Source organism: Lepus europaeus, chromosome 6, assembly GCF_033115175.1.
Source record: "Lepus europaeus isolate LE1 chromosome 6, mLepTim1.pri, whole genome shotgun sequence".
Lineage (NCBI taxonomy): Eukaryota > Metazoa > Chordata > Mammalia > Lagomorpha > Leporidae > Lepus > Lepus europaeus.
Genome location: NC_084832.1, coordinates 5,393,514 through 5,417,889, shown reverse-complemented (window position 1 = coordinate 5,417,889; position 24,376 = coordinate 5,393,514). Strand labels below are relative to the sequence as shown.

The 24,376-nt window shown below is 44.1% G+C and overlaps 1 protein-coding gene across 1 annotated transcript in view; it reads right to left on the bottom strand.

Annotated features, from left to right (window-relative positions):
• Positions 1-24,376, bottom strand: part of NALF1 (NALCN channel auxiliary factor 1) — a 657,963-nt gene that overhangs the window by 5,808 nt on the left and 627,779 nt on the right. Inside the window, exon 2 of the mRNA XM_062195257.1 lies at positions 22,457-22,628. Coding sequence (XP_062051241.1) covers positions 22,457-22,628 — 172 coding nt within the window. The remainder of the gene's footprint in view (positions 1-22,456; positions 22,629-24,376) is intronic.

The window sequence follows — 24,376 nt, the reverse complement described above, 5'->3', positions numbered from 1 at the left end:
TATAAACATATAGGAGAGTTGAAATATTTTAATGCATTTAATAATACTTATTTTAAAAATAGAAACAATGTTAATGAAAAATAATATGGAAATAAGCCTATCAAAAGGTCTAAATTGGAAAGTAAGATTTAGCTTTATTCCTAATCCCATTCTCTAGGGTCTAACACTTTTGAGGGTCTCTTGTTTGGCTTTTTTGTTCTTATGTTGGAGATGATTACCTTCATAAATCTAGCTGGTATGTTTCGTAGTTATTTATTTATTTTTGTAGTTACAGACAGTGAGAGAGAGACAGAGATAGAGGTCTTCCTTCCATTGGTTTACTCTCCAAATGGCTGCAACTGCCGGAGTTGTGCCGATCCCAAACAAGGAGCCAGGAGTTTCTTCCTGGTCTCCCATGCGGGTGCAGGGGCCCAAACACTTGGGCCATCTTCCACTATCCCAGGCCACAGCAGAGAGCTGGACTGTAAGAGGAGCAACCGGGACTAGAACTGGTGCCCATAAGAGATGCCGGAGCCACAGGCGGAGGATTAACTTAATTAGCCATGACACCAGCCCTCTGGTATGTTTCTATATCGATTTTTAATCCATTTATTTTAGACCATATTTAACTATTTTTAATAAGAAAACTGAATAAATTTATCTCACTGTAGTTCTTCCCTAGCCCATTAATTTCCAAATCTTGGTTTTATACTCAACCTACTACAGTTACATTTTTTTCAATAATTTTGACATGTATATTAACTTTGAAAATTGAAAAGTGAAAAAATTTAATTGTTCATTTAATCCCATTTCATCATGGTAATATCAAAATATTTGACTATTAGACAAAATATTCACTTCTTGTATGTTATCAGTTCACAAAGTCATGAACTGTGGGTAACTTTATATTTAACTCATAATTCTCTTATATGGTTCTTCCTAGAGGTTCTACCAATCATTTTTCAGACAGGGAAAATATTCTACTGTCATCTTTATATCACTAAGTCATCCAGTTAAATGGCACAGTTGTACCATTTTTAATGTTCTAATGTGAATAGATTGTTTTTGTTGCACAGATAGCATGATTTTTCCACTATCACCAATAATGGGGTCCTAAATGTCCTTCTAAAACTACTCTTTTGTTCTGCTAGACTGTGTTTCACATAAACCATATGAAAATTAACTTTCAAAAGTGTGCATATCTACTTTAAAAATTAAATTTTACATTTTAAAAATAATTTTCTATGAATATGGGATATGAGATGCATAATCTTTTCTAATAATTTTGGAGGCATTGCTTTATTATGTGTCATAGTGAGAACTGACCCGATTGCAATGTCCCAAAATTCTCTGCCTAACAAAGCATCAACTCAATGTGGGAAACAAACAAAAACAACCTTTATCAGTTCAAAGTTCCCAAATTTCATTATCTGAATAATTTAAATCACTAATGGATATGATACTGGGTGTAATATGTCCTGGATAAAAGTAATCTCCATCTGTGACATGAGAAAGTGAGTGAGTTGCTCCAAGCATACAATAATAAAACGGGCTTAGGGTAGCAGTTCCAGACACATGCTTCTAAACAGGAGAAAACAAGCAGACAAAAGAAATCCACTGATCCAAAACACTTTTGAAATTTGGTGGCATAGACTCCATTAGCTTTGCAGACTGGGAATATTCTTAGGCTTCTTGGCTCCTGACCTCTACTACAGTTTTGTATATAAGTTGTATTTCCTTTTCCTGTGAAAAGTAGCACGTATTTGCATTTGGGTAGCTTTATTTTCTTTAGATTTGTTTGTATAGTTGAAAGGCAGAACATCAGAAAGATGGGGAGGGGGAGAAAGAAAGAGTTCTTCCATCTGCATTCATTTCCCAAAGTGTCCAAAACAGTAAGGGCTGGACCTGGGTGAAGCCAGGAGCCAGAAACTCCATCTGGGTCTCCCATGTGAGTGGCAGAGACCTGAGTACTTGGAGCATCATCTGTTTACCTTCCCAGGTGCATTAGCAGGTCACTGGGTCAGAAGCAGAGCCGGCAGGACTGGAACTGGCACTCCAATACGGAATGCTGGCTTTGCAAGTGGCAGCTAAACCCACAGTACCACAATGCTGGCCTTGCATCAGTACTTCTATTAGCATATTTCTCAAAGATTATATAGTCATATGCATAGTTGTTTTTCTATAGTGGGTACTTATTGTCCAACAGATCTCTCTCCTTTTGCATTTTACCATAAGCAATGAGAGAAAAATCAAGCCACACCTTTAATAATTTGGTGGGAAATCTCCTCAGCTAAATAATCATGGTTTGACTCAACAACTTCTATTTTCCATACAACTGCAAGATAAAGTTCTTAGCGTTCTGCTATTACATGACATGTCCCTAAATTTCCTTTAGGATGTTCCCCATTTCCTTCTGCACCCTAATTAACAGTCTTTAAAATCCATTCATCTATGAATTGCCTGTTTAAGGAAATATGGGTTTTCTATTTTACATCACCAACTTTCTCCACTTTCTTGTTTCAAAGCTACTTCCATATTTCTTGGTGCTTGTATCTAGTGCTAGCATTTTGTGGCTATAAATGACATTCAAATAAATCACAGTACTAGAAATCAGAATTCTGGGTAGATTGGACTGGTTTGTCTCCTCTGATGCATTTCATGAGACTGAAATCAAGGTGTTGGCCTTGATTGCCCAAGTTCATTCAAGAAGTTGGCAGAATCCAGTTGTATGTGGTTTTAGAACTGATATCCTGATTTCTGGTTGGTTGTTGATTGGAAATCCCAAGCTTATGGAAACTACCTGTATTCACTGGCTCATGGCCCCTCTTAAAAATCTATCAACATTGGGTTGAGTCCTTCCCATGTCTACAATCTGTGACCTCTCCGTTGGCCTCTTCTGACTCTTGGGCCCACTGCAATCACAAAAGATGACACATCTGAAAAACCCAAGAGAATGCCCTACTTTCACACTAGATGATTAGCAATCATCATGCAATGTGCAATGTGCTTTTTGCATGTGATTTAACAGTCACAGAAAGATGAAATCATGTGGTTCTGGATCCTGCGTACCACACTGTTACTATTATTCTCATTTCATTGAAGGTCTGAGTGTATTATGCTCTTTGAAAACTCTTGAATATTCCTAATATGTTGTATTCTAAAATTTCAAGATGTCTACCAGCCCTTTCTTTATGGCTTTTACTGAATGCCTCAATCTGAAAACTTTTCCATCTCCCTAGCATTGCTTTCATAATCAATCCTTCCCCAACTCCTACCTTTGTTGTCCCTTAGGATTTGTCTTAGTTTCTCCAAAAAAGCTTACATTGGATATATCCCAGTCTTTCTATGCAACATTTTTCTCTTGTTTCCTTCAACTGTCAAATTTGCCTAAGAGGCAGAATTCTCCTTTCAGTAAGTGAGTAGGGAACAAGAAGTCAGATTACAGCTCCCTCCCAGTGCTCAGAAGACTGAATGTAGAGGCTGCTCTCATCCATCTCAGTGGTTCATTCAGTGTCTTTAGGAAGTAGACCCCTGGTTTTATTGAGTTGGCACCATCAAGAAGCCTGTAGGAACAGCCAACGATAAGCCTGGCAGCTCACATATGCTGGCAGTCTTTGATCCACCAGGTAATTTCTGGCTTATTTTGTATTCTTGTTTTCTGCAGTTCCCCCAAAGAAGTCCTGCTCAACAAAGGGTCCTCCTGAAAGAACAGTTTGTATCTCTCCTGCAGTCTTCAGACTTTTCTTTGAAGACTCATATTGGGCTGTGTTCGGCAATGGCACATCTACTTTTTCTATTCCATACTTTTTTTAAAGCCTCAGTTCTCACAATGTCCTACTTTCTAGGTTTCCTTGCTTCTATGAATGTCTCATCTTTGTAGTTTTTACTTCAGGTTCAACAGGATTTAGAGACAGATAGGAGGTAAAATGTTGGCTTCAGCTTGCCAGCTTGGACCAGGAGTCACACGCAGACTTAAATGCAATAATTTACTGCTCACCAAGACCATGTTTCACAATCATATAAATCCTAATTTAGTGTGGTAGAAAATGGTTTTTGAAATTCGTGTTACAGCTTTATCTCTTCATTTTATATTTTCTACAATAGTAGTTTTATATAAATGCAATATAGGATTTGCTTAAAAATAACTTACAAAATTACAACAGTACCAGTGTTTGAAGTATGTCCACTTTTCTCCCTAAAGATAAAAAATAATGCAATAAATAATCTGTATAGACTTTGCTAATTTCCTGGGGATTATTTTAAAATTTGGCAAGTAAGACAATATAAAATGGAAGTCAATCTAAGAAATATAGAAAAAAGCTCCTAATTGCATGAATTCTGCAGAATGAGATGTTGCATATCTATCATTTTTATATTTTAAAATCCAAAATTTAGCAAATAAGGCTTGTATTTGAGAACAAGTTGGTTTTGGGTAGAAGTTGAGGCAGATGCACCAAATCTGCAATGATGGATTAGGCTCCCTTCATTGCATCTAACATTAATACAACAATATCACTTATTTTTCTGGTTGATGTTGTTGAAGGTAAGGGTTCCTCCAACACATTGTCCTGATGTTCTCAAAAACTTAGCAGTTTGCTTGTCCACAAATATTATTTATTCAGTGAGAGAAGAAGCCAAGAAATAATTCATCTTGAGTTGTAAGAGAATGGAACAGTGAAGTGGAGGCATTTGATCACATGCAGCCTAACTAAAATGTAACAGATGTACATATAAGAAAAACAGTGGTACTCACTCAGAGGACAGGCACATGTAGTCATGGTTATGTAAAAGCCATTCAGGGCTAAAAGCTAACTGTGCATTAGTTGAAATAAAAACTGAAAAATTATACTAAATGAAATTAAAATCAAAGACCTATATTAAAATGGCAGAGAAGTCATTCAAAGTATTTACTCATTAAGACCTTAAACTAAGTTTAGAAATATATTGGGCATTTGAAGTGTTTTGAAGTTAAGCAGAGAATTTCTTCAACCAGGGTTCTTAACCTTTTTCCAGTAATTCACCAAGAACAAGACTTCGGGCAGCCAAAAGGGATAAGGCCAAAATGAAACCTAATTCTCAATGTTAAATACTACACTTTAACATTGGTGTTTAACATGGTGGTAGTAATTCTTTAATTATAAAAATTTATTCCAAGAGAAATTATTTGCAAACTATTCAACTGACAAAGGATTGATAACCAGAATATATAGAGATCAAGAAAACAAATAACCCAGTTAAGAAATGGGCAAAGGACTTAAATAGACATTTTCAAAAATGAAAATCCAAATGGCCAACAGATACATGAAAAAATGTTCAGGATAACTAGCTGTCAGGGAAATGCAAATCAAATCCACAATGAGGTTTCGCCTCACTCCAGTTAGAATGGATTTCATACAGAAATCAAACAATAAATGCTAGTGAGGATGTAGGGGGAAAGGTACCCTATAATCCACTGTTGGTGGGAATGTAAACTGGTAAAACCACTATGGAAGATAGTGTGGAGATACCTCAATCTGAATATAGACCTACCATATGACCTAGCCTTACCAATCCTGGGAATTTATCCAAGGGAAATGAAATCAGCATGTGAAACAGTTGTCTGTACTCCATGTTTATTGCAGCTCAATTCACAATAGCTAAGATATGGAATCAACCCAAATGCTATCAATGGAAGACTGGATAAAGAAATTATGGGATATGTACACCATGGAATACTACAGTGGTAAAGAAATCCAGTCATGTACAACAAAATGGATGAATCTGTAACACATCACACTTAGTGAAATAGGCCAGTCCCAAAGGGACAAATACCACATGTTCTCCCTGACCTGTAATAATAGAGCACCTAAAAGGCAATCTATAGAAGTGAAATTGATACTTTGAGAAGCAATGACTTGAACAGCCTTGGTCTTGACTGTTGACAAGTTTTTGTACTCTTTTCATATTATTTGTTGAACTCTTTACTTAACATAGACTTAAACATATGTGTATAAATTGAAAATCTCAGTTAAAAATAAGATTGGGAATAAGAGGGAGAAGGAAGAGGAGTGGGAGGGTGGTTGGGAGGGTGGGCATGGTGGGAAGAATCACCGTGTTCCTAAAATTATAATTATGATGTTTGTAATTGTAAAGCTATTTAGTTCTTCATATATTCCTATGGACTTACTTCTAAGGGTACAGTTTAAAATCTCCTTAAGTTGGTATTTTTACTACCAAGCTTAAGTGTTAAAGTGATCATATGGATAGGATTCAGTGTCTGGTAATAGTAATAGATAGAATTAAAAAGGAGTGAATGCTCCAACGTGGGAAGCAGTCCACATAGGAGACTCATAGAATGACAATTGCTTTAAGTAACACTCTGACCTCAGAATCAGCCCTTAAGGCATTCCAGTCTGGCTAAAAAGCCCATGAGAGCATTTCAGGCATTGAAAGTCAAGACACTGTGGCAAAAAATGTCCTACATGAAGGACCTCAATGGGTGAGACCCCAGTGGAAAGAAGTGGTCATTAAAGGAGGAGGTACTTTTCTCTGAAGGGAGGAGAGAACGTCCACACTGCTTATGGCCTTGTCTAAATACTGACAGTTTGTGGATTCAAAAGGCTTCCATTGCCTAGGCAGCTCATGTTGAGAGCCTCGGGTCATCACTGATGTCATACATAAAAGTGTTAATTGTTAAAGTAACAACAGGAGTCACTGCACTAACTTCCAATGCAAGTTCTCTATACTCAGTTATATTATAATTATGTCTAAGTACTTCCAAAAGATGTATCATTCTTTAAAGTTAAGTTTCTAAAAAAAGTGATATTAACTGCAAGGTGCAATGACTTTGAACAGCACTTGTCTCGACTGTTGAACAGTTTTTTTTTTTTCATGCAAATTGTTGAACTTCAGTATAGAGTTGGTCTTATGTGTATAAAGTTAATTGAAAATGGATCTTAGTGGAGAATGGGACTGGGAATGGGAGAGGGAGGAGGAGGTGTGGGTGGGAGGGTAGGTATGTTGGGAAGAATCACTATATTCCTAAAGTTGTACTTATGAAATGCATGAAGTTTGTATTCCTTAAATAAAAGGTTTATTTGGGGGAAATAAAGTGATTATTCCAAGAAAATAGAAAACAAAAAAAATCAACAAAAAAATATACACTTAGCAAATATTTTAGTTTTCCATCCAGTCCCCAAGAAATTTGAGAGCTGCCTTGATGGTCCTTAGTGAAAAGGAAAGCCACATTGATTCCAAATAGCCACACAGTGTAGTGCAGCTGTTTGCATCACCCACACAGTGCAGGTGCAAGGCAGTGGGCATTTCAGAACAGAATGACTCATGTCCCTTCTCTCTATTCTGATAAGTGCCCAAGTATCAGGGCTTCCAAAGGGAGACAGGAAGAGTCAGCTGCTACACAATAAAGAGTGCAACTCCTTTCTCTTCCATGAGTAGGAACCAGCTATTGTGAGAAAATGCTTTCACTTTCAGGTTGGGCTGCCCTCCCAAGTGGGAAGGGTGGTGAAGGAATTTCAGGAAGCACACACAAGAAATCCGAGAAATTTAAGTGTGCTACATGGATCTACACTACAAGAGGATATAAAAAAGTTGGATCTATCCCACGGATGTTTCTGTGACTTCCTGTGAGCACTACCAGCTCAGCATTGCTTTTGTTCATGCCACTGCCCAACAAGCCACACAAAACCCACGTTAGGTTCCTTGTTGAGAACATCACCTACTGTGCTCTATTTCTACGTTTTTCTTTGAGATGTCACTATGGGGCTCACATGCTATAAATCTGTGTCACTGAATAGGATATGGTTCCCAGTCTTTTTGTTTTAATTAGAAATCCATGGTAACCACAACTCTGCAAAGTAAATAATCGTGAACAGGAAACTCTGTGGTAAAGCAGTGGCTGCAAGTGTCTCAAACATGACCCATAACTAAAGGGGCAGTGTTGCAATGCTTGGATCTTTCAGTATGTTTCCAGCATGAATAACATATCCTGCTTTGCTTCCTTTAAACAAAAGCAGACTTCCGTGTGATCACATCATACATAAAATCATCTGAAGGTCTGGGCACCCTTGGGGCATCTGCCAACCAATGTTGATGGCTTCAAGGCATGTAACTACCTCATAAACAGACTCTGACTTTATTTGCAAGGAGTTCAGGAAAAATTATTTCCTAATTTTTGATTTTAATCAAAATATGTTTACTCATGCTAGAACATAGGTGGGCTATACCCTGACTCAAGAAAAGCAATGATTTCTTAAAGCAAATGCATTAGGGCAGTGTATGATAAAGTCAGTCTAATTTCATAGAAAAGGAACAAAGAATAATAACTAGGAAGATTTGCCACCTTTTAGTCTTCAGATTTGAGTTGATCTCTAGTAGTTTTGACATGGGAGGTAGAACATTCAGTTGAAAACAAAGTAGCATAAGACAGCGATTATCAAAAAGGAATTGCAAGGATTTATAAGCAGTGACAACACTGAGTGCAGTCAGGTGGAGCCTTGGATGGGTGGCAAGCAGGTCCATTTCAAGATGCTGTTTCTCTGAAGCGCACACTTTCTTTGCAAATAAAGTCCTCTTAGTGGTAATTTTTCTACTGGGTAACAGAAAACAATGCTTTAGTTTGGGTTCTGGAATGCTAATCTCCAAATGGACAGACTCGAGCAGAGTACTAGTTGTTTCTTCTCTTAGTTATAGTGTAAGTAGAGATACCTATTCATTATTAACTTCATACAATAGTGTCTTGGCTTATTCTATTCTGCTTTCCCATTATTGTCCTTTGGGGATTTACACTTACTGTTGAAGACACAAAAACTGATAAAGTCTTAACACAATGTAAAGAAGTCTGACAATGCTCACTAATTAAAAGAATCAATTTAATGTGATTGAGATAAAATACCTGGAAATTATTCTTTTTTGTAAAGGAGGATTTAATACTTAGCACTCTTACTTAAGAAACCTAGAATATCTGATCTCTGTAATGACAAAGGTAGTCATTCTAACACTACTTTAGATATCTTCTGTCTCTCTGATTACATTTTAAAAATATCTGGGGCCGGCACTGCGGCTCAATAGGTTAATCCTCCGCCTGCGGTGCCAGCACACTGGGTTCTAGTCTCGGTCGGGGCGCTGGATTCTATCCTGGTTGCCCCTCTTCCAGGCCAGCTCTCTGCTGTGGCCCAGGAGTGCAGTGGAGGATGGCCCAAGTGCTTGGGCCCTGCACCCCATGGGAGACCAGGATAGGCACCTGGCTCCTGCCTTCGGATCAGCAGGGTGCGTCGGCCGCAGTGTGCCGGCCGCAGTGGCCATTGGAGGGTGAACCAATGGCAAAAGGAAGACCTTTCTCTCTGTCTCTCTCACTGTCCACTCTGCCTGTCAAAAAAAAAATATCTGGAAGTATTAGAGACCAATTAAACTGAAGTAAGACCAGGAAAAGTGAAACATGTTTTGAAATGTTTCCTAGAGAGGCAATACAATATAAGCTAATGTGTTGAGAAGCTGGGCTCATAGGGTCTCCTGCATGTGACATTTACAGTGTTTGAAACCTCTGTGATTCTACGACATGTGAGTAACTCGGCATCCTTTAAAACTCTGCTTCCTGCAAGAAGCAAAAACACAGGAAAAAAAAAGGAAATGTGTATGAGGGATGATGAAAGATGGGAGGAAGTAGGAATGAATGATCTGAATTAAGAGAAACATGCTAAGAAGCAACATAAGGGAATTGAAAAGTACCATAGAAAAAATTCAAACACTAATATTTAAGGAGTTGGAAACAACAATGGGCAGTATTTATAACAGGGAAATGTTGATGCTAACACTCTATGGCCACCAATGAGTCAGATGAGCAGGAGAATACATTGCTGGGAGGATTTATGTGGTTAATAGACTTTGTGGGTTTCTGGAATGAGTATGCAAAGGCTTAAGTTCTTGCATGCCTTTCCTACTGGAATTCAAGGCATTAATTTTATTTTTTTGATGGGCAGAGTTAGAAAGGTTTTCCTTCCGTTGGTTCACCCCCCAAATGGCTGCTACGGCCAGCACGCTGTGCCAAGCAGGAGCCAGGAGCTTCCTCCTGGTCTCCCATGGGGTGCAGGGCCCAAGCACCTGGGCCATCCTCCACTGCACTCCCTGGCCACAGCAGAGAGCTGGACTGGAAGAGGAGCAACTAGGACTAGAACCCGGGGAACCGGAACCATAGGTGGAGGATTAGCCTAGTAAGCCATGGTGCTGGCCTAAAGGTATTAATTTTGAAGACATGAATGAGAAGTGTATGGAAATAGGTATGTGTATATATTCATTGCAGCATGTTTATGCAACAAAAAGAAAATAAACATAATAATTAGAACATTTAATTTACATTGTGCTCATATGCTGTAGTATGAAGACAATAAATTATGCTATGGAAACACTTTGGAAGCACTATCCATGGTATAAAATGCTGTTTTCTTGGTGATAGATTATGGTTTCCCTTATCTTCCCTGGGCTTGTCTATTTGCACTTGATGCTTTCAAATAACTTAGCCTATTTTCCTAGTTCAAAAATATCAAGTATACATATGACTTTGCAAAATGGACACTGTCTTTTTAGGATGTTTGACCAAAGTTGTTTATTTTCAAAGACTAGCTATACTAACGAGAAGGGGCAGCATGTGAATGGTAACTGCAGTAGTTAAAATAATAGTAATAAATACATTAACCTCCTAACGGGGCTGGTTTGGGCTTCACTCAGCCATGTGCAGAGCCGGCTCCTGGGAGATTGATGCAGACTCCCTTGTTCTACAGCAGCAACGTGCAGTCCAGTTGGCACCTGTTTGTTTATACAGCATTCGGGAGACCTCTGGGAAGAGCAACCAGATTTAATGCTAGGGAATAGCCCTTCCAGACTCAACGGATGCAGTTCAAATGAGGCTAATCTCATACCCTCTCACCTCCTGGAGGGTCCCCTGCCTAAATTCCCTGAGCAGAGAATCCTAGCCCCTAGTACAGTCCTGACGGCACAAGCATGGGGGCTGGGAGGTCTTGCAGCAGACACCACGGCTGCTGTGCTCTGACTCGGGGACGTAGGTGAAAATGACAGGAGGGAAGGGAATTCTTCCTGCTGAAATTTCTAAGTTAGAGACTGCAACCTGACTCTGCTTCTGAAATTAACACAGAGAGGAGCAATGCTCAGACAGGGAGAAAGAACACTAAAGCTGGATTTGGAGCTTGGACTAGAGAAAGGAAAAGATACATTTATAGATCCACATCTGAGTCTGATCTCTAAATACATCAACAATTGATATCTCTGTATGTCAGCCGTACCTATCCATTTGCCCATACAGCTGTCTATATTGTCTGCCTGTCATCCATTATGTATCATCCATTATGCCTATCATCAATCATGTATCATGGATCTGATGAATCACACACTGTGATGTTTATTTCTGGACTTGTCTGTGATACAAACCAATGACTTCCCTTTTGTGGTTAAGTCAGTGTGAGTTAGGTGTCTGACATTTGCAAGTGTCCTCACACTTTCCTCAAGGACACATTGTGAAGGTGGAATGATAGTCCATTGTAAATGTTTGGCACTTAAATTATTAGTAGCCAGTAATAATAGTCATTATAATATAATCACATTATATTATGGGGATAGATAGATACCATAAAGGAGCTGAGAAACTTTGAATTAAATCTTCACCATTGATTTTATTTTTTTTAAGAAAACCTATTTAAACCTGGGGAAGCATAGTTTCTTTGCATCTCAGTTTCACATTTTTGGTTTGTGACAACAACACTTCTAGTTACTTCTGAGATTGCTTCCTTATTCCCTAATATCTCCTCAATACTTTACATATAAAGTTCCCAGAAGAGTCTTCACTTAATTTGCTTGCTTCTGCAGAAGACAGTGTATTTCTTAGGTGTGAACCACATCTATTCATCCTCTTGGTCTCACCAGCATCCTACACAAAGCCTGGTACTGTGCAAACATGGCAGGCAACATGATCCCACCCCTAAAAAGTCCAACTCTCAACCCCCAGGATGTGTGCACATTTTATGCTACATGGCGAAAATGGAATGAAAGATGTAGCTGGAACTGGGTTGCCTATTGGCTGACTTTAAAACGAGATTATCATCCTGAGTTATGTGAGTAGGACAAATCCAGTTATGTGAGCTGCTAAAGTGAGGAAAAGTAGGCAGAAGTGGAGGTAGGAAACATTCGACACATGAGGACTTTTCCACCATTGCTGACTCTGAGATGGAGGAAGATGGGAGGGATGTGAGAGCTCTAGAAGCTGGGAACTGTCCTCAGCTGTCAGCCAGCAAAGAAACCGTACCTGGAGCTACAACAGCAAGCAACAGAATCCTGCCAGCAATCATAAAGATCTGAAAGCTGATCTTTTAGAGTGTCCAGGAAGGAACACAGCCTGCAAATCCCTCGCTGTGCCCGAGTAAGGTCAGTGTGAAACATCAGATCTACAGAACTATGAGGTGTATATTTGGTGATGGGAGCCTGCAAGATGATGGCAATTTGTTAAGGCAGAAATTGAAAGCAAAGGGTCTTTAATAAATCTTTGTTAAATCCTGTGTGAAAATGTAAGAAAATAAGGAGAAAAGGAGGCACAAAACACTTCATAATAGGTAAAATATGGAGAAAGGATATGAACATATAGATTTACCACATTTATTGTAAAGTCCTCCGTAGTACAGCAAGTATAGCAAGAATCTTATATATGTTATATGTATAAATAAATTTATATAAATATAAAAGGCAGAGACATGGTTAATAAAACCCTGGAGTCAGACTAATGAAGAGAAAGCCACAATTAAGGGGATTCTTACTATAAATCAGAATTGTAAAATAGTTATAAATGTAATAGAATTCTGATGAAAAAGTTTAGAAGAGCAAGGAACTATGCTAGACAAAGATCTGTTCAAAGATCTGTTGGCTTTTGAAGGAACTGTGGAAAGCTACCTAGTTTCTCTACTCAAGATTTCTTCCTACATTTAAATGTTGAGCTATCGTGTAGAAGAAATATGAGTCGAGAGCCCCTAATTGCATTTCTGTCTCATGGCAGAAAATGCTAATTTGTCACCTTGCTCAATGAACCAGTCCCAAGTATCTCAGTTCCCTACTCTGCAGGTCCAATGGTCCAGGAGCCAATAGCAATCCACCTGCTAGCACAGAAAGACACTCGGCTCATGTGAGCTGTAAACCTTCATGATATTACACAAGGAGTGTCTATATGGCCTCACTGCCGCCTTTCTGTGCTAATTAATTGGTCAGGTTTTTTAATAAACTTGAAAATTTTCCTAATGAAAGCTTCCCTATGCTTTTTTTTTTTAATTTGACAGAGTTATGGACAATGAGAGAGACAGAGAAAGGTCTTCTTTCTGCTGGTTCACTCCCCAAATGGCTGCTACGGCCGGTGCTGCGCCTATCCGAGGCCAGGAGCCAGGAGCTTCTTCCTGGTCTCCCATGAGGATGCAGGGGCCAAGCACTTGGACCATCCTCCACTGCCCTCCTGGGCCACAGCAGAGAGCTGGACTGGAAGAGGAGCAACCAGGACTAGAACCCGGTGCCCATATGGAATGCCGACGGCGCAGGTGGAGGATTAACCAAGTGAGCCACGGTGCTGGCCTCCCTATGCTTTTAAAAGTTACTTATTTCTTCATGAAGGGAACAAATGAAATGAACAGAGAAATCACTCTTTTCTTACAGACTAAAATTGGGAATTTGAAATCTGTCCAGGAATTTTGTAAAAGTATTAAATCTATTAGTCTATAGTTTCTTTCAAAATCCGTGAAACAGGGCTAGAAGTGATAGAACAGAGGCCTTTCCCCATGGAAGAACATTTTTGTAGACATAGAAGGTTTATTTGGGTGGATTTTCCTTTTCTTCTACTCGGTTTTTCCTTTTACATGGATTTACATTTTAGAGCAGGGTTAGGTTCTCAGCCACACTGAGCTGAAAGTAGAGAGTGCCTGGTTTTGGAAAACAGATTTACTGCATGTTCCCTAGATAAAGCTTTCTGAAACTTGGCCCGAAATCTTTGAATTATCAAACCATCACGTACTGGACACTGTGCAACCATGGTATGGCAAATTGTGATCTGAAATTCCTTCAAAAGGAGACTCGTGAAATTCACAAACATTTGTGGCACAGTTTAGGGTGATCTGCAGGGTTCACGCCTCTCCTACCTAGGACTTGTTCTGCGTGACTGTGGCTTTCCAAGTCCTCCATGCTGGGCACTCTTGCTGCTTTTTCTGACTCCTTCCCCTCGCTTCCTGTCCCCTGATTCTCTAGAATTTTGAGCTACACAAAACTGTCATCGTGTAGAATGTATTCTCTTCTTTAACAAACAGCATTTCATGTTCCTATTTTATTCCAAAATTGTAAGGAATTCCCCAGTTTCTTGGTCTGTTAGCATCTGTACAATAAAGTCCCACAGATCTGGTGCTAAAAGAACAGAGTATTGTGGGCCTGGAATTACAAAGACAAGATGTGGGCAGGGCTGTCTCCTTTTGAGGGTTTCAGAGCAGGGTTTGTCCCAGGTCTCTCCTCTTGGCTGGAGAGCAGCCAGCCTCCCTCCCCATCTCCCTTGTGGTGGTTTCCCTCTGTATGTTTGCGTGTCCAGCTTTCCCCTTGTTGTAAGCAGACTGTTCTGTGCTGATCATCTGTTGAAGACCCAGGGGGAGACCTCATGAGGACACAGTGAGAAGTTGCCATCGACAGACCCAGGAGAGAGGCTTCAGGAGAAATTGAGCCTGCCCGCACTTTGATCCTGTGCATCTGGCCTCCGTGCTGGCGAGAACAGTTCATGAATGTTGGTCAAAGCACCCAGTCTGAGATGTCTTGTTAAGCCAGTCCTAGCAGACTAATCCTTAATGGATATCATTGGGTTAAGATGCGTTCTGATGACCTCATTTTAATCTGATTACCTCCCTACAGAGTTATAGCCACATAAGATAACATTCTGAGGTGCTAGCACTAGGATGGCACCATCAGTTTGGGCACCCACTTACAAATGGGGTTCCTTATATCCAGCCCTCACTTGTTTCTAATGTGTTCTCAGTTGCGGTCCTGGAAGCTGGGCTGAGTGATGGAGTCCTGTGCTGATAGTGTGAGCTCTATTCCTCAGGAGCCTATGTGTACCAGGAGAGATGGGTACAAGGACAGAAAGGCTCTGAAAGGAGGCCGTGATGTTAACGTGCATCTGTCAGCCCCATCTGGTGCCTGTGTGGGCTGCACGGGCATTCTGGGTCTGCTTACCTTCCTACCTTGGAAGCCTGCTCTGGCTCAAAGGCAGAGGCCACCACAGCTTCCTTCTGTTAGCCCCCATTCATTCAATATTTGCTTACCAAGCACAGACTCCATGCCAGACACTTGGGAGGATGCCACAGATATAGCCACAGACAACATGAGCTCCTACCCTAACCCCATTTGCCAAAAGGGGGGAGGAGAAAGGCATGTGGCTGTGATCAAAAGGCAGCACGGGGAAGTGTCACAGGAGGAGAGGTGTGGGATGCTCGGGGCTCACCTGCCTATGTCCTAGCCTTGGAAGCCAGGGAAAGCCTCTCTGTGGGAGTGACAGGTGCTTAAAGATTAGCCAAAGATGTTGGGGGGGGAGGCGGGCGCTGTGGCACAGCAGGTTAACGCCCTGGCTTGAAGTACTGGCATCCAATATGGCAGCTGGTTCGAGACCTAGCTGCTCCACTTCTTATCCAGCTCTCTGCTATGGCCTGGGAAAGCAGTAGAAGATGGCCCAAGTCCTTAGGCCCCTGCACCCAGGTGGGAGACCCGGAAGAGGCTCCAGGCCCCCAGCTTCAGATCAGCACAGCTCCGGTCATTGCAGCCAATTGGGGAGTGAACCATTGGATGGAAGACCGATCTCTCTCTCTCTGCAACTCTGACTTTTGAATAAATAAATCTTTTAAAAAAAGATGTTGGAAGAGTTCCAGGCAGAGTGGAATTTGGAGTACTCAGTCTCCTAGGGCAAGTGGTTCTGGATGAGGCTGGGAGGTGGGGCAAACAGGGGTCCAACTGAGCCCTGCAGTGAGCTGAGAGCCTCAGGGAAGGAGGATATTGAGGAGGGGCAGGATCCGATCAGTTGTATGGTCAATGCCTGCCAAACACTGAGTACATAGACTCTGGGATCCAAGTGCCCATTGGTACAGTATTTATCCTATGGAAAAACTCACAGGTGCACTCGATGTACCCCTGACAGAACTGGTTTTATAACACAAGTTTAGAAATGACCTCTGTGGCCTTTAATCAGGAACCGAGTAAATAACGTGGAATAAATCTGTAACCAATCATCATGGTTGTCAGTTGGCAGGGACTGAATCTTCAAGGTTGGGTCTCTTGAATTTCACTTCATGTGCTGCAGGCATTACAAGCAGACACAATTTGAATTTTGCTGGAGTGTGGAATGTCTACTGCATTGCAGCAATGGTTGTAGTGTGGTCGTCTGGTCTGGCTCCTACTCACAGATGGTCTCAATGGCACCGCTGCTGTTGAACTCTAAGGGCAGCGGGGTGGGGGAGGGTGAAAAGGTTCAAGTAGTGGGACGACCTTTTAAACACAATGGCAGACGTTACATTGCAAGAGAAGACACAGCTACTGAGAACTAGTTTGGCTTTGTATGTTCTCAAAGTGCCCTTTAAGATCTATATCTTTGTTTAGAATGTTGACACTTGTCTGCACACATCATGGAATGTGGAAGGGATCAGACTTGAGCCTCTATGGCCCTCCACAGTGGAGAATGTTGATGATCCTGGGGGAAGAATTCATTATGTGATAAGAAACTGAGCCTGTGTTGGTACAGATATTTCTCTTGAGATTGGAATTATCTTAATTTCCCTTGCAATGTTCCTGACTAATCGAAGTTGGACTTCCTTGGGCTTTTCCAGCCCACATACACAAAGGAAGACTAAATCATGGCAAACGCACCCCAGGTCAACACCAAAGTCTTTTCTCTTCCCTTGGATAATGAGGTGTTCAGCACAGGAAGGGATATAAGCACGGGTTACTGTAAGCCCCACTGTTTCTCATAGGAGTGAGTGTTGGCGGGGAGGGTAGAATTTCCAGACTCTCTGGTCTGGTCTCTCTTTGCACAGCATAAATTAGTCAATTAAGAAACAAAAAAATCCCCGCTGAGACTGAATGGTAATACAACTAAGAAGGTCACAAGGTGAGCCAATGAGGCAACAAAGGTAAAACTGTTGTCTTAGAATAGCTTTCTAGAAGCTCTGTTCTCAATGGAGCTTTGCTTTGTCAAACTTCACTTATTGGTGAGGTTGTAGTGTCTCCATCAGTGCTTTCTGACTTAAGCCAGACTCATTTCTTTCTGTATTTGAAAGGGGCTCTAAAGTTAATTTGAGAGCCATGCTTAAAATTGATTTTCCATTTTTAAACCTAAAAGTTTCTGTATTAATTACCTACATTATCTGTTAAGTATTACTATTTAGACTATGAATATGTTGATAAATTATGTGAATTCTACATATATAAAGTTAATGATATGTTATATATATATTAGATGTGGTATACTGAATGATGTCCATAATACCCATGAGAATAATGAGGTCATTTAGACTTGTAGTGCTTACACAAATATCTTAGAAACCTTGGCTGTCTACCTTTAATGTGTGTGTGTGTGTGTGTGAGTGTGTAGATGCCTGTCAGGTCTTCAGAGCACGGTCTGTCCCAGGTCTCTCTGCGTGGCTGGTGAGCAGCCAGCTTCCCTCTCTACCTCCCTTGTGGTGGTTTCCCTCTGAAAGATCTCACTGACTAATCTGGCTTGTCAGCAATGTAAGGTGAACCAGACACTTTTCTCTTTAACCAGAAAAAGCTGTCTAGGTTGTAAAATTCTTGTAATATTCATTTTTAATGGGACGTGTGATGCTGACCTGCATTGCCCGGGCTGCCAGCTGTGACTGGGTCGCTCTCTGTAGTTCCCGGCTAACTTTCTCCAGCTGGGCCTCAGCAAGAAGGCTCACAGGCTGACTTAGGGAGGGACTGCGGGTGGTTTCCTGCTCCAGGTGTGACCCAAAGGGAGGACGCACAGGCAGGAAAGGTGGGGCAGATCTCATTTCTGCAAGGGCAGGCGTGGGGCGGGGTTAGTCCCACGTAAAAGCCACTTGAGGCGGGGTGACTCTAAGTTGACAGGGACCAAGTCTATGTTCACGCGGGATAGCTGTTGTGTGCACAGCGGCCCAGCACCCATGACGGTGCCAAATGCAGACAAATTCTTTACCAAGACGTCTTTACTGGAGACAAATAGGAAGGCACCTCCACTGAGGAAGATTCCACCCCATGTGGGACTCCTTGGCCAAAGCTGCCCCTCTTACAACGAATCTGAATTGCCCCTTTGGCTCACTGCCCTGGCCACTGGCATGTTCTAAACGTCACTCACCGAGGATATGGAGCCCACGGTGTGGCGTGTGTGGCCACCTCCTTGTTCTAGAAAACCATCCCTAACTGGATTCGGCCTCCATTAGGTGCGGGCCTAGCCGGTCAGCTGTCCAGGCACCAGGACCTGCACCTGGCTTGAGCAAAGGGAGGTCTCCACCCAGAGCATTCAGGCAGGGCTGAACACATTTGCTGGAGACAATGGCCGCAGCCACTCCTGCCGCAGGTGAACAGCTATTCTGGGCTGGTGCCTCTAGGACCTTCCCCTGCAAGCATCCCAAAGAACGGCTACCGCGCCTTGTGCTCACTGCACCTGCTCGTGTCCTGGGCGCAGGCGGGGATGCAGCGGGGGCCTGGGCAGCAGGCTCACGGGGAGCCAGCCTCCAGCTTCTGGGGCGCATCGACCTGCAGTCCCCGCAAATACCCGGGGCGCGGATTTCCCAGCTCTGCCTGGTCCAGTTGTTTCATCCCCGGACTTCCTGGGAGCTCCCCGGCTGGCGTGAACGCCCAGAGCGCCCTCACGGGGCGCCCTGCAGCGGCCCGGGCTGGCCACACGGTGGCGCCCGCCGCCGCCACTCGAGAACGCCGTGCGGGCAGGAACCACGCCGCGCGCCCGCGGTGCGTCCCCGCACACGGAATAGCGCCTCCCCGCACACGGGGATTGCCATGGGATTCCCCGACTAGGCTCCCTCCCCGCCGGCGGGACCCGAGGAGCCAGCGTGCACTGGACCCCGTGCGCCATTTCGCTCCGGAGAGTACAGCGGCAGGGCGCACCCCTCAGTGTCCGGGCCGCCCGCTCGTCCCTCAGGTGCGCGCCTCAGGGCCGCCGGCGCCAGAGGCCGAGCCCCGGCTCTGCCGCCCCGGTGCAGCCGCAGGTTCCAGAAACTTCTTTTCCTTCCTGCCTCCCCCTCCTCTAAGCCCCCTCCCCCACTCCTTCCCACTTTCTGTCAAAATCAGAGAAATGGACGATGAGCAGACCAAAACCCGCACACCGGACGCAGGGTCGAACCGCCGTCTCCACAGCCAGCTCCTGACTGCACACGATCCGGAACCTTCCGGATGGCTGAGGCTCGCGTGGTGTCAGCGCCCACCCGGCTGCGAGGGGCCGAGTCCGGGCCCCAGGGCCCCACATCCTGAGAGGCGGGCGAGGAGGACCCGGCGCGGCGGTGTCCACACCGCTGGCTGGGTGCGTCTGTGGTGGCTGACAGACCAAGAACAACCCCTGCGCTTCTGGAAGCTGTGGGGGGGGTGCAGCTCCAGCCCTGGGGGGAATCCACTACCAGTTCGCTCCCAGGAGCATCCAACTTCCCCCTCAGTTCTTCATGAGGAATGATATCTGCACCATGGGGGGGGGGGGGCGTCTAGTAAATTTCGAAAGCGGGCCAATTACTGGAAGCAAGCTCAAGATGAAGCGAATTCCTTTGACGAAAGCTGTGCTTGGGGAGCGCCCTTGTGTGTGTCTCCCCTAGGAACAAGCCTGGCAGATCTGTAACTACCTGTGCACGAGGCCCCGGAGAGGTGGCGTGGCCGCAACACAAGCTTTCTTATTTTTCGTCCGCCTTTGAGTCCTTCCAAGTAGAGAAGGCGCTCCATGCAAAATACTGCAAGGGACCCAGCGTGCGTCACAGTCACTGCAAATCTACGTAAAGAGCGGGTGATCTGGGTCTTCACACCCCATCTGGGGAGCTGCACGGCGCCTCCTCAGGGCTCTAGGGTCTCTCCACAGGCCCGCGGGGGTAATCCCTATGCTAGACTCGTCCAAGGTGAGCCTGCGCTGGGCCCAGGTTCGGGACCCTCACACACAGTGCAAGCGGTGGTAGGGGCACTACCCGTGTCCTGACTGGGCCCAGCAGTCCCCTGGAAGGGACACCCATGACCCGCGTGGGAAACCACGGCTGCCAGTTGCTGACACGCACGTGAATTCTTCAAAGAGACTAGGGTCCTTCCTTATAAAAGATCAATTTGAAAATTATTGCTTTTTTTCATCAAATGATTTCACAGAACTGCAGGGCAAAATGCCTTCAGGATTTATTCTGGCCATTTGGGAGGCATTTAGTATTTAACGGTTTGTGAGCGCAGCTGACAGTGGTGGCAGGACACTGAGGTCCCCACGGGGTCACGGTGACATCATCCCAGGAGGCCTCGAGCGGAGCTGGCATTTTCCCTGGGCCCAGTGACAAATCGCTCCTTTCCCTCACTTTTCCTTCATGCCACAGCCGTGGCTGAAACTGTCTGAAACTCAGCAACGATTAATCACCAAGTCCAGCTGGCTGCCCTGCTCTGCAGAAAGAGATGCAACCCACCATTTGCAGTTGGGGGGCCTTCGGAGTACAGGGAGACAGGTTGTGGACATCGGAGTGTGTGTTTCACCTCCACAAACCTAGATAAAGCCTGGGATACAATGGAAGATTGAGGCAGACACCACAACCTCCGTGTGTGTGTGTGTGTGTGTGTGTGGTCTACTTTGAGAACCTGGTAAAAGCGATAGAACTGCTCTGGGAAGAAACGCAATGTACATGCACAAATGACCTTTATAGAAGGTTCCACCGGCTTCTCTGAAGTCCCAGTGTCACTGACATTTTATTGACACAATCAAAAAATGAAAGTCTTTGTCTTGAGTGCTATTCCTGATAAGCTCTGGGAGAAAGTCAGTCAATGGCCTGTGTCTGGTGAGTTTTGTCTTGGACTCAAAGCAGGAATTTATACATTTCCTCCTTCCCTCCCTTCTCTCGTCTCCTCCTCTCCTCCATCTCTCCCTTCCTCCTGCTCTGGACCCCCCTGCCCCCACTACAGATAGGAGCTGCATGAGGAATGATCAGAGCATCAGATCAGAGTAACAAAGATGACTACTAAATCCCTTTCACTTCAGACCATGTGCTGTTCCCCGATCTCATCTTCAGAGCACACCAGAGGGGCAGGTGTGTGTGTGTGGGGGGGGGCATTGCTATTCCTGATTTACTGTGATTAGGTGCTAACTCAGAAAGTATGACAGAAGCAGAGTGAAAGCTATGTTTCCATAGCTTTCAGCTGTGGATCCTTCCCACAGGGGTGGGGAGCATAAGGAGGAGTCATCCATTCACAGGCAGCTTCCCAGGGGTATCTCTGGTAGACTGCCCCTGGCCAGCTCCTCACTCAGAGAAGTCCAGGCAGAAGGCAGCTAGTGGCATGACTGCTTCTCACACTGAGCATCTCAACATGTCGCTCTGTTCTCGAGGCTAACATGATCTGGGGGTTTCCATGTTTCTCCACACATAGGATAATGTTATTTTCTCGATCTGAACACAAAACATGCTGTCACTCAAGCCACACACACATGCACAGGGATGCCCTAGGCCACTGTTTTACTGCCAGAGAACACAGAGCAGCATCTTGGGTTGCGCAGCACCGGGCAAGGTATCTGGTGCTCAGGGTCTGCTCTTCGTTTGTCAAACAAAACAAAACAAAACTCCACACGCTATCCCTCTCCTGTGTCCAAATTATGTCACGCTTGCACAGTCCAGAAAATGCTGCAACCAGTGTTTTGCCCAGTCTGAGTCATTTTCCAAAGGAAGTAAACACCATTCATGGAAAATATCAGCTAGAACCATACCTGGCCTACTCACTCAAACCCACACCCGAACTTTGGCAGTCATTTCTTTAGGCTCTCGGCTCTTATTTGAGATCAACCAGAAGAGAAGTTCTCAGAACACAGATGTGGGGACATACACTTGCTACTCATTTGAAGAAGCTGCTGGGTTCCACAGCCTGCTCCCATCATCTGTTCTTACGTAACGCGACAAGAGGACATAGACAGAATCTCACCTAAGCTAAGTCGAATGTGAGCCCAACAGTCGCTAACATTTCTCGCCCTACCCTTTTACAGCCTTGATGGCCGCGGTCTGTCACAGCACAGACTAGGAGGCACAGGATCCGAACCCTTCCCCAGCCAGCATAGGGGCACTGTCAACCTTCCCGTTATTAATGAAATCATGGAAAACTACCAGCCGCATCTTCAAGGTTAGATCTGTGGACTGAAGCAGCAAAGACAACAAACAGAGCATGGGAGCGTGCAAGCACGGGGCTTCCCGGACAGAACCCTGCCCTGCCACTGTACCTGTACAGATGAAGCTAGAGAGGCCCCCGTAGATGACGTCGTCATTGTCCGGCAAGATAAAGGGACACCGCGTCTGAACCTCCAAACAGTATTGCTTGCAAGGAATTGTCCTTCTGCAGTTCAACTGCGTGACTTCAAAGTACTGGGAGCAGAGCCAGGCTTTGTAGACGATCTGGGGGGAAAAACAGGAAAATAAGGGAGAATTAAAAACACGGAGGGATGACAACATTGTGACTCCACTGAAGGACAGGTTGTCCTGTGTGAGCCGTGCCGTGGTGGCAAGGGCATCACAAGAAAACCCTCATTTGAGACCGTGTACGTACGCAATGCCAGCTGCAAGCCATAACGCAGCATTGCAAGCGTTTGCACTAAGGACAAAGCTGCATTTGTGCGAGCCCTTGGCAGCATGCAGAAGGGGCGCTGGCTCCTTTGAAAAACAGCAGATTAAAGTAGGGACCTGACGTTCTCAAAGCCCCAATGATACATGAAGTAAAAGGCATGGCGGCCCTGTTGCTGTGCTAGTTACTTACTGCAGAGTGCACGGGGTTCCCAGGGCCTGCGTCTATGCCCTCGCTGGACACTAGGTGGCGCCCACCGCCCCACAACGCCGGCCCAGCAGGGGCGCAGACACTAGGGCTGCCTGCGAGCCCAGCGCGGCTCCTGCAGAGGCGCTTCGCCAACAGTCCGGGAACACCAAAGCGGGGATCAGACGTGAGGTGCCCAAGTGTGGCCTGGGGACCCAGGGTGACCCGCGTCAGCACTACGGTTCTGAGATTTTAGATGTGAAACCCGTAGCAACGAGAGAAATCTGTGATTTAATGCATTGTGGCTTCATTTACCTCCTGTGTCTTGGCGGCTTTTTGGGAAAGTGGACATTGAAAAAAAAATTACCTTTTCTAATGTGAGGAAGTGAGCGGAACAATATGAAGACCCAACAAAGCAAAAGTACCCATCTACGGTGTAAGACCATGGACATCTGGCCAGGTTCTGTGTCCTTAGCACCGACAGCTTTTGTCTGTCTGTCCCTAGAGACAATTCAGGCACCCTTCACCTGGCAGACAATGAAGGGTTTTGATCCAAGTGTACACAAGATGTTACCGATAGTCGATGATCACAGCAAGAACACTAGCTAATACTTATCAATTTCACACACTTGTCTAAGCTAGTACATTCTCCCCTTGTGAGTCGCAGCCGACAAATAGAGCGCGGCAAGTCCTCACACTTTGCAAGGAATCGGAATCCTCTAGGAGTCCAGAGCCGTGTTCTTGGTATTTATTCCATGTTTCAGATGAAAATGGTTTTTGAAGAACTTAGGACATGCAAACGCAATTACTGTTTGCTAAGTCACCAATTGTTCATAATCACCATATAATTTGTTGGGAAAACATGCATAATTAGTATTCTTACAGCTTTTTTGAATTGATCTCAACATAAAAATATACACTAAAAAGCTGCACCTGAAAAAAATACTATGCTAGCTGAGGAAAGCCCGAAGAACCCTTCAGTTTCAATGGGGATGGAGGTGGGAGGAAGAGTGTGGAGGTGGCAGGTGCAGGTGCTGCTGCAGTGCCATATGAAAGAGCCTGGAAGCATCGGTCTCAGAAGGAAAAATTAAGTGGCTTCCTACCGACTTTAGAGAAGTTGTTTTCACAATACCATTGGCGTTCGTGTGAAAGAACAGGCAATATGATGTGACACAGCAGTTAGGATAGCAACCGTAGGGACCAAACAATGGGCTGTGGGTACTTGGTAACACCTGGGCCTCATTGACTCTATTAAAGCTAGAGGAAGTTAGGTGTGTCTGTGCATTTCCAACGCCAAAATTATCCTATAAAGCTCACTTTCTGCATGTTTTTGACTTTAAGTCCAGAATTGTGGGTTTGTTTTTTTTCTATTAGGGAGTGCCACTTTGTAATTCCA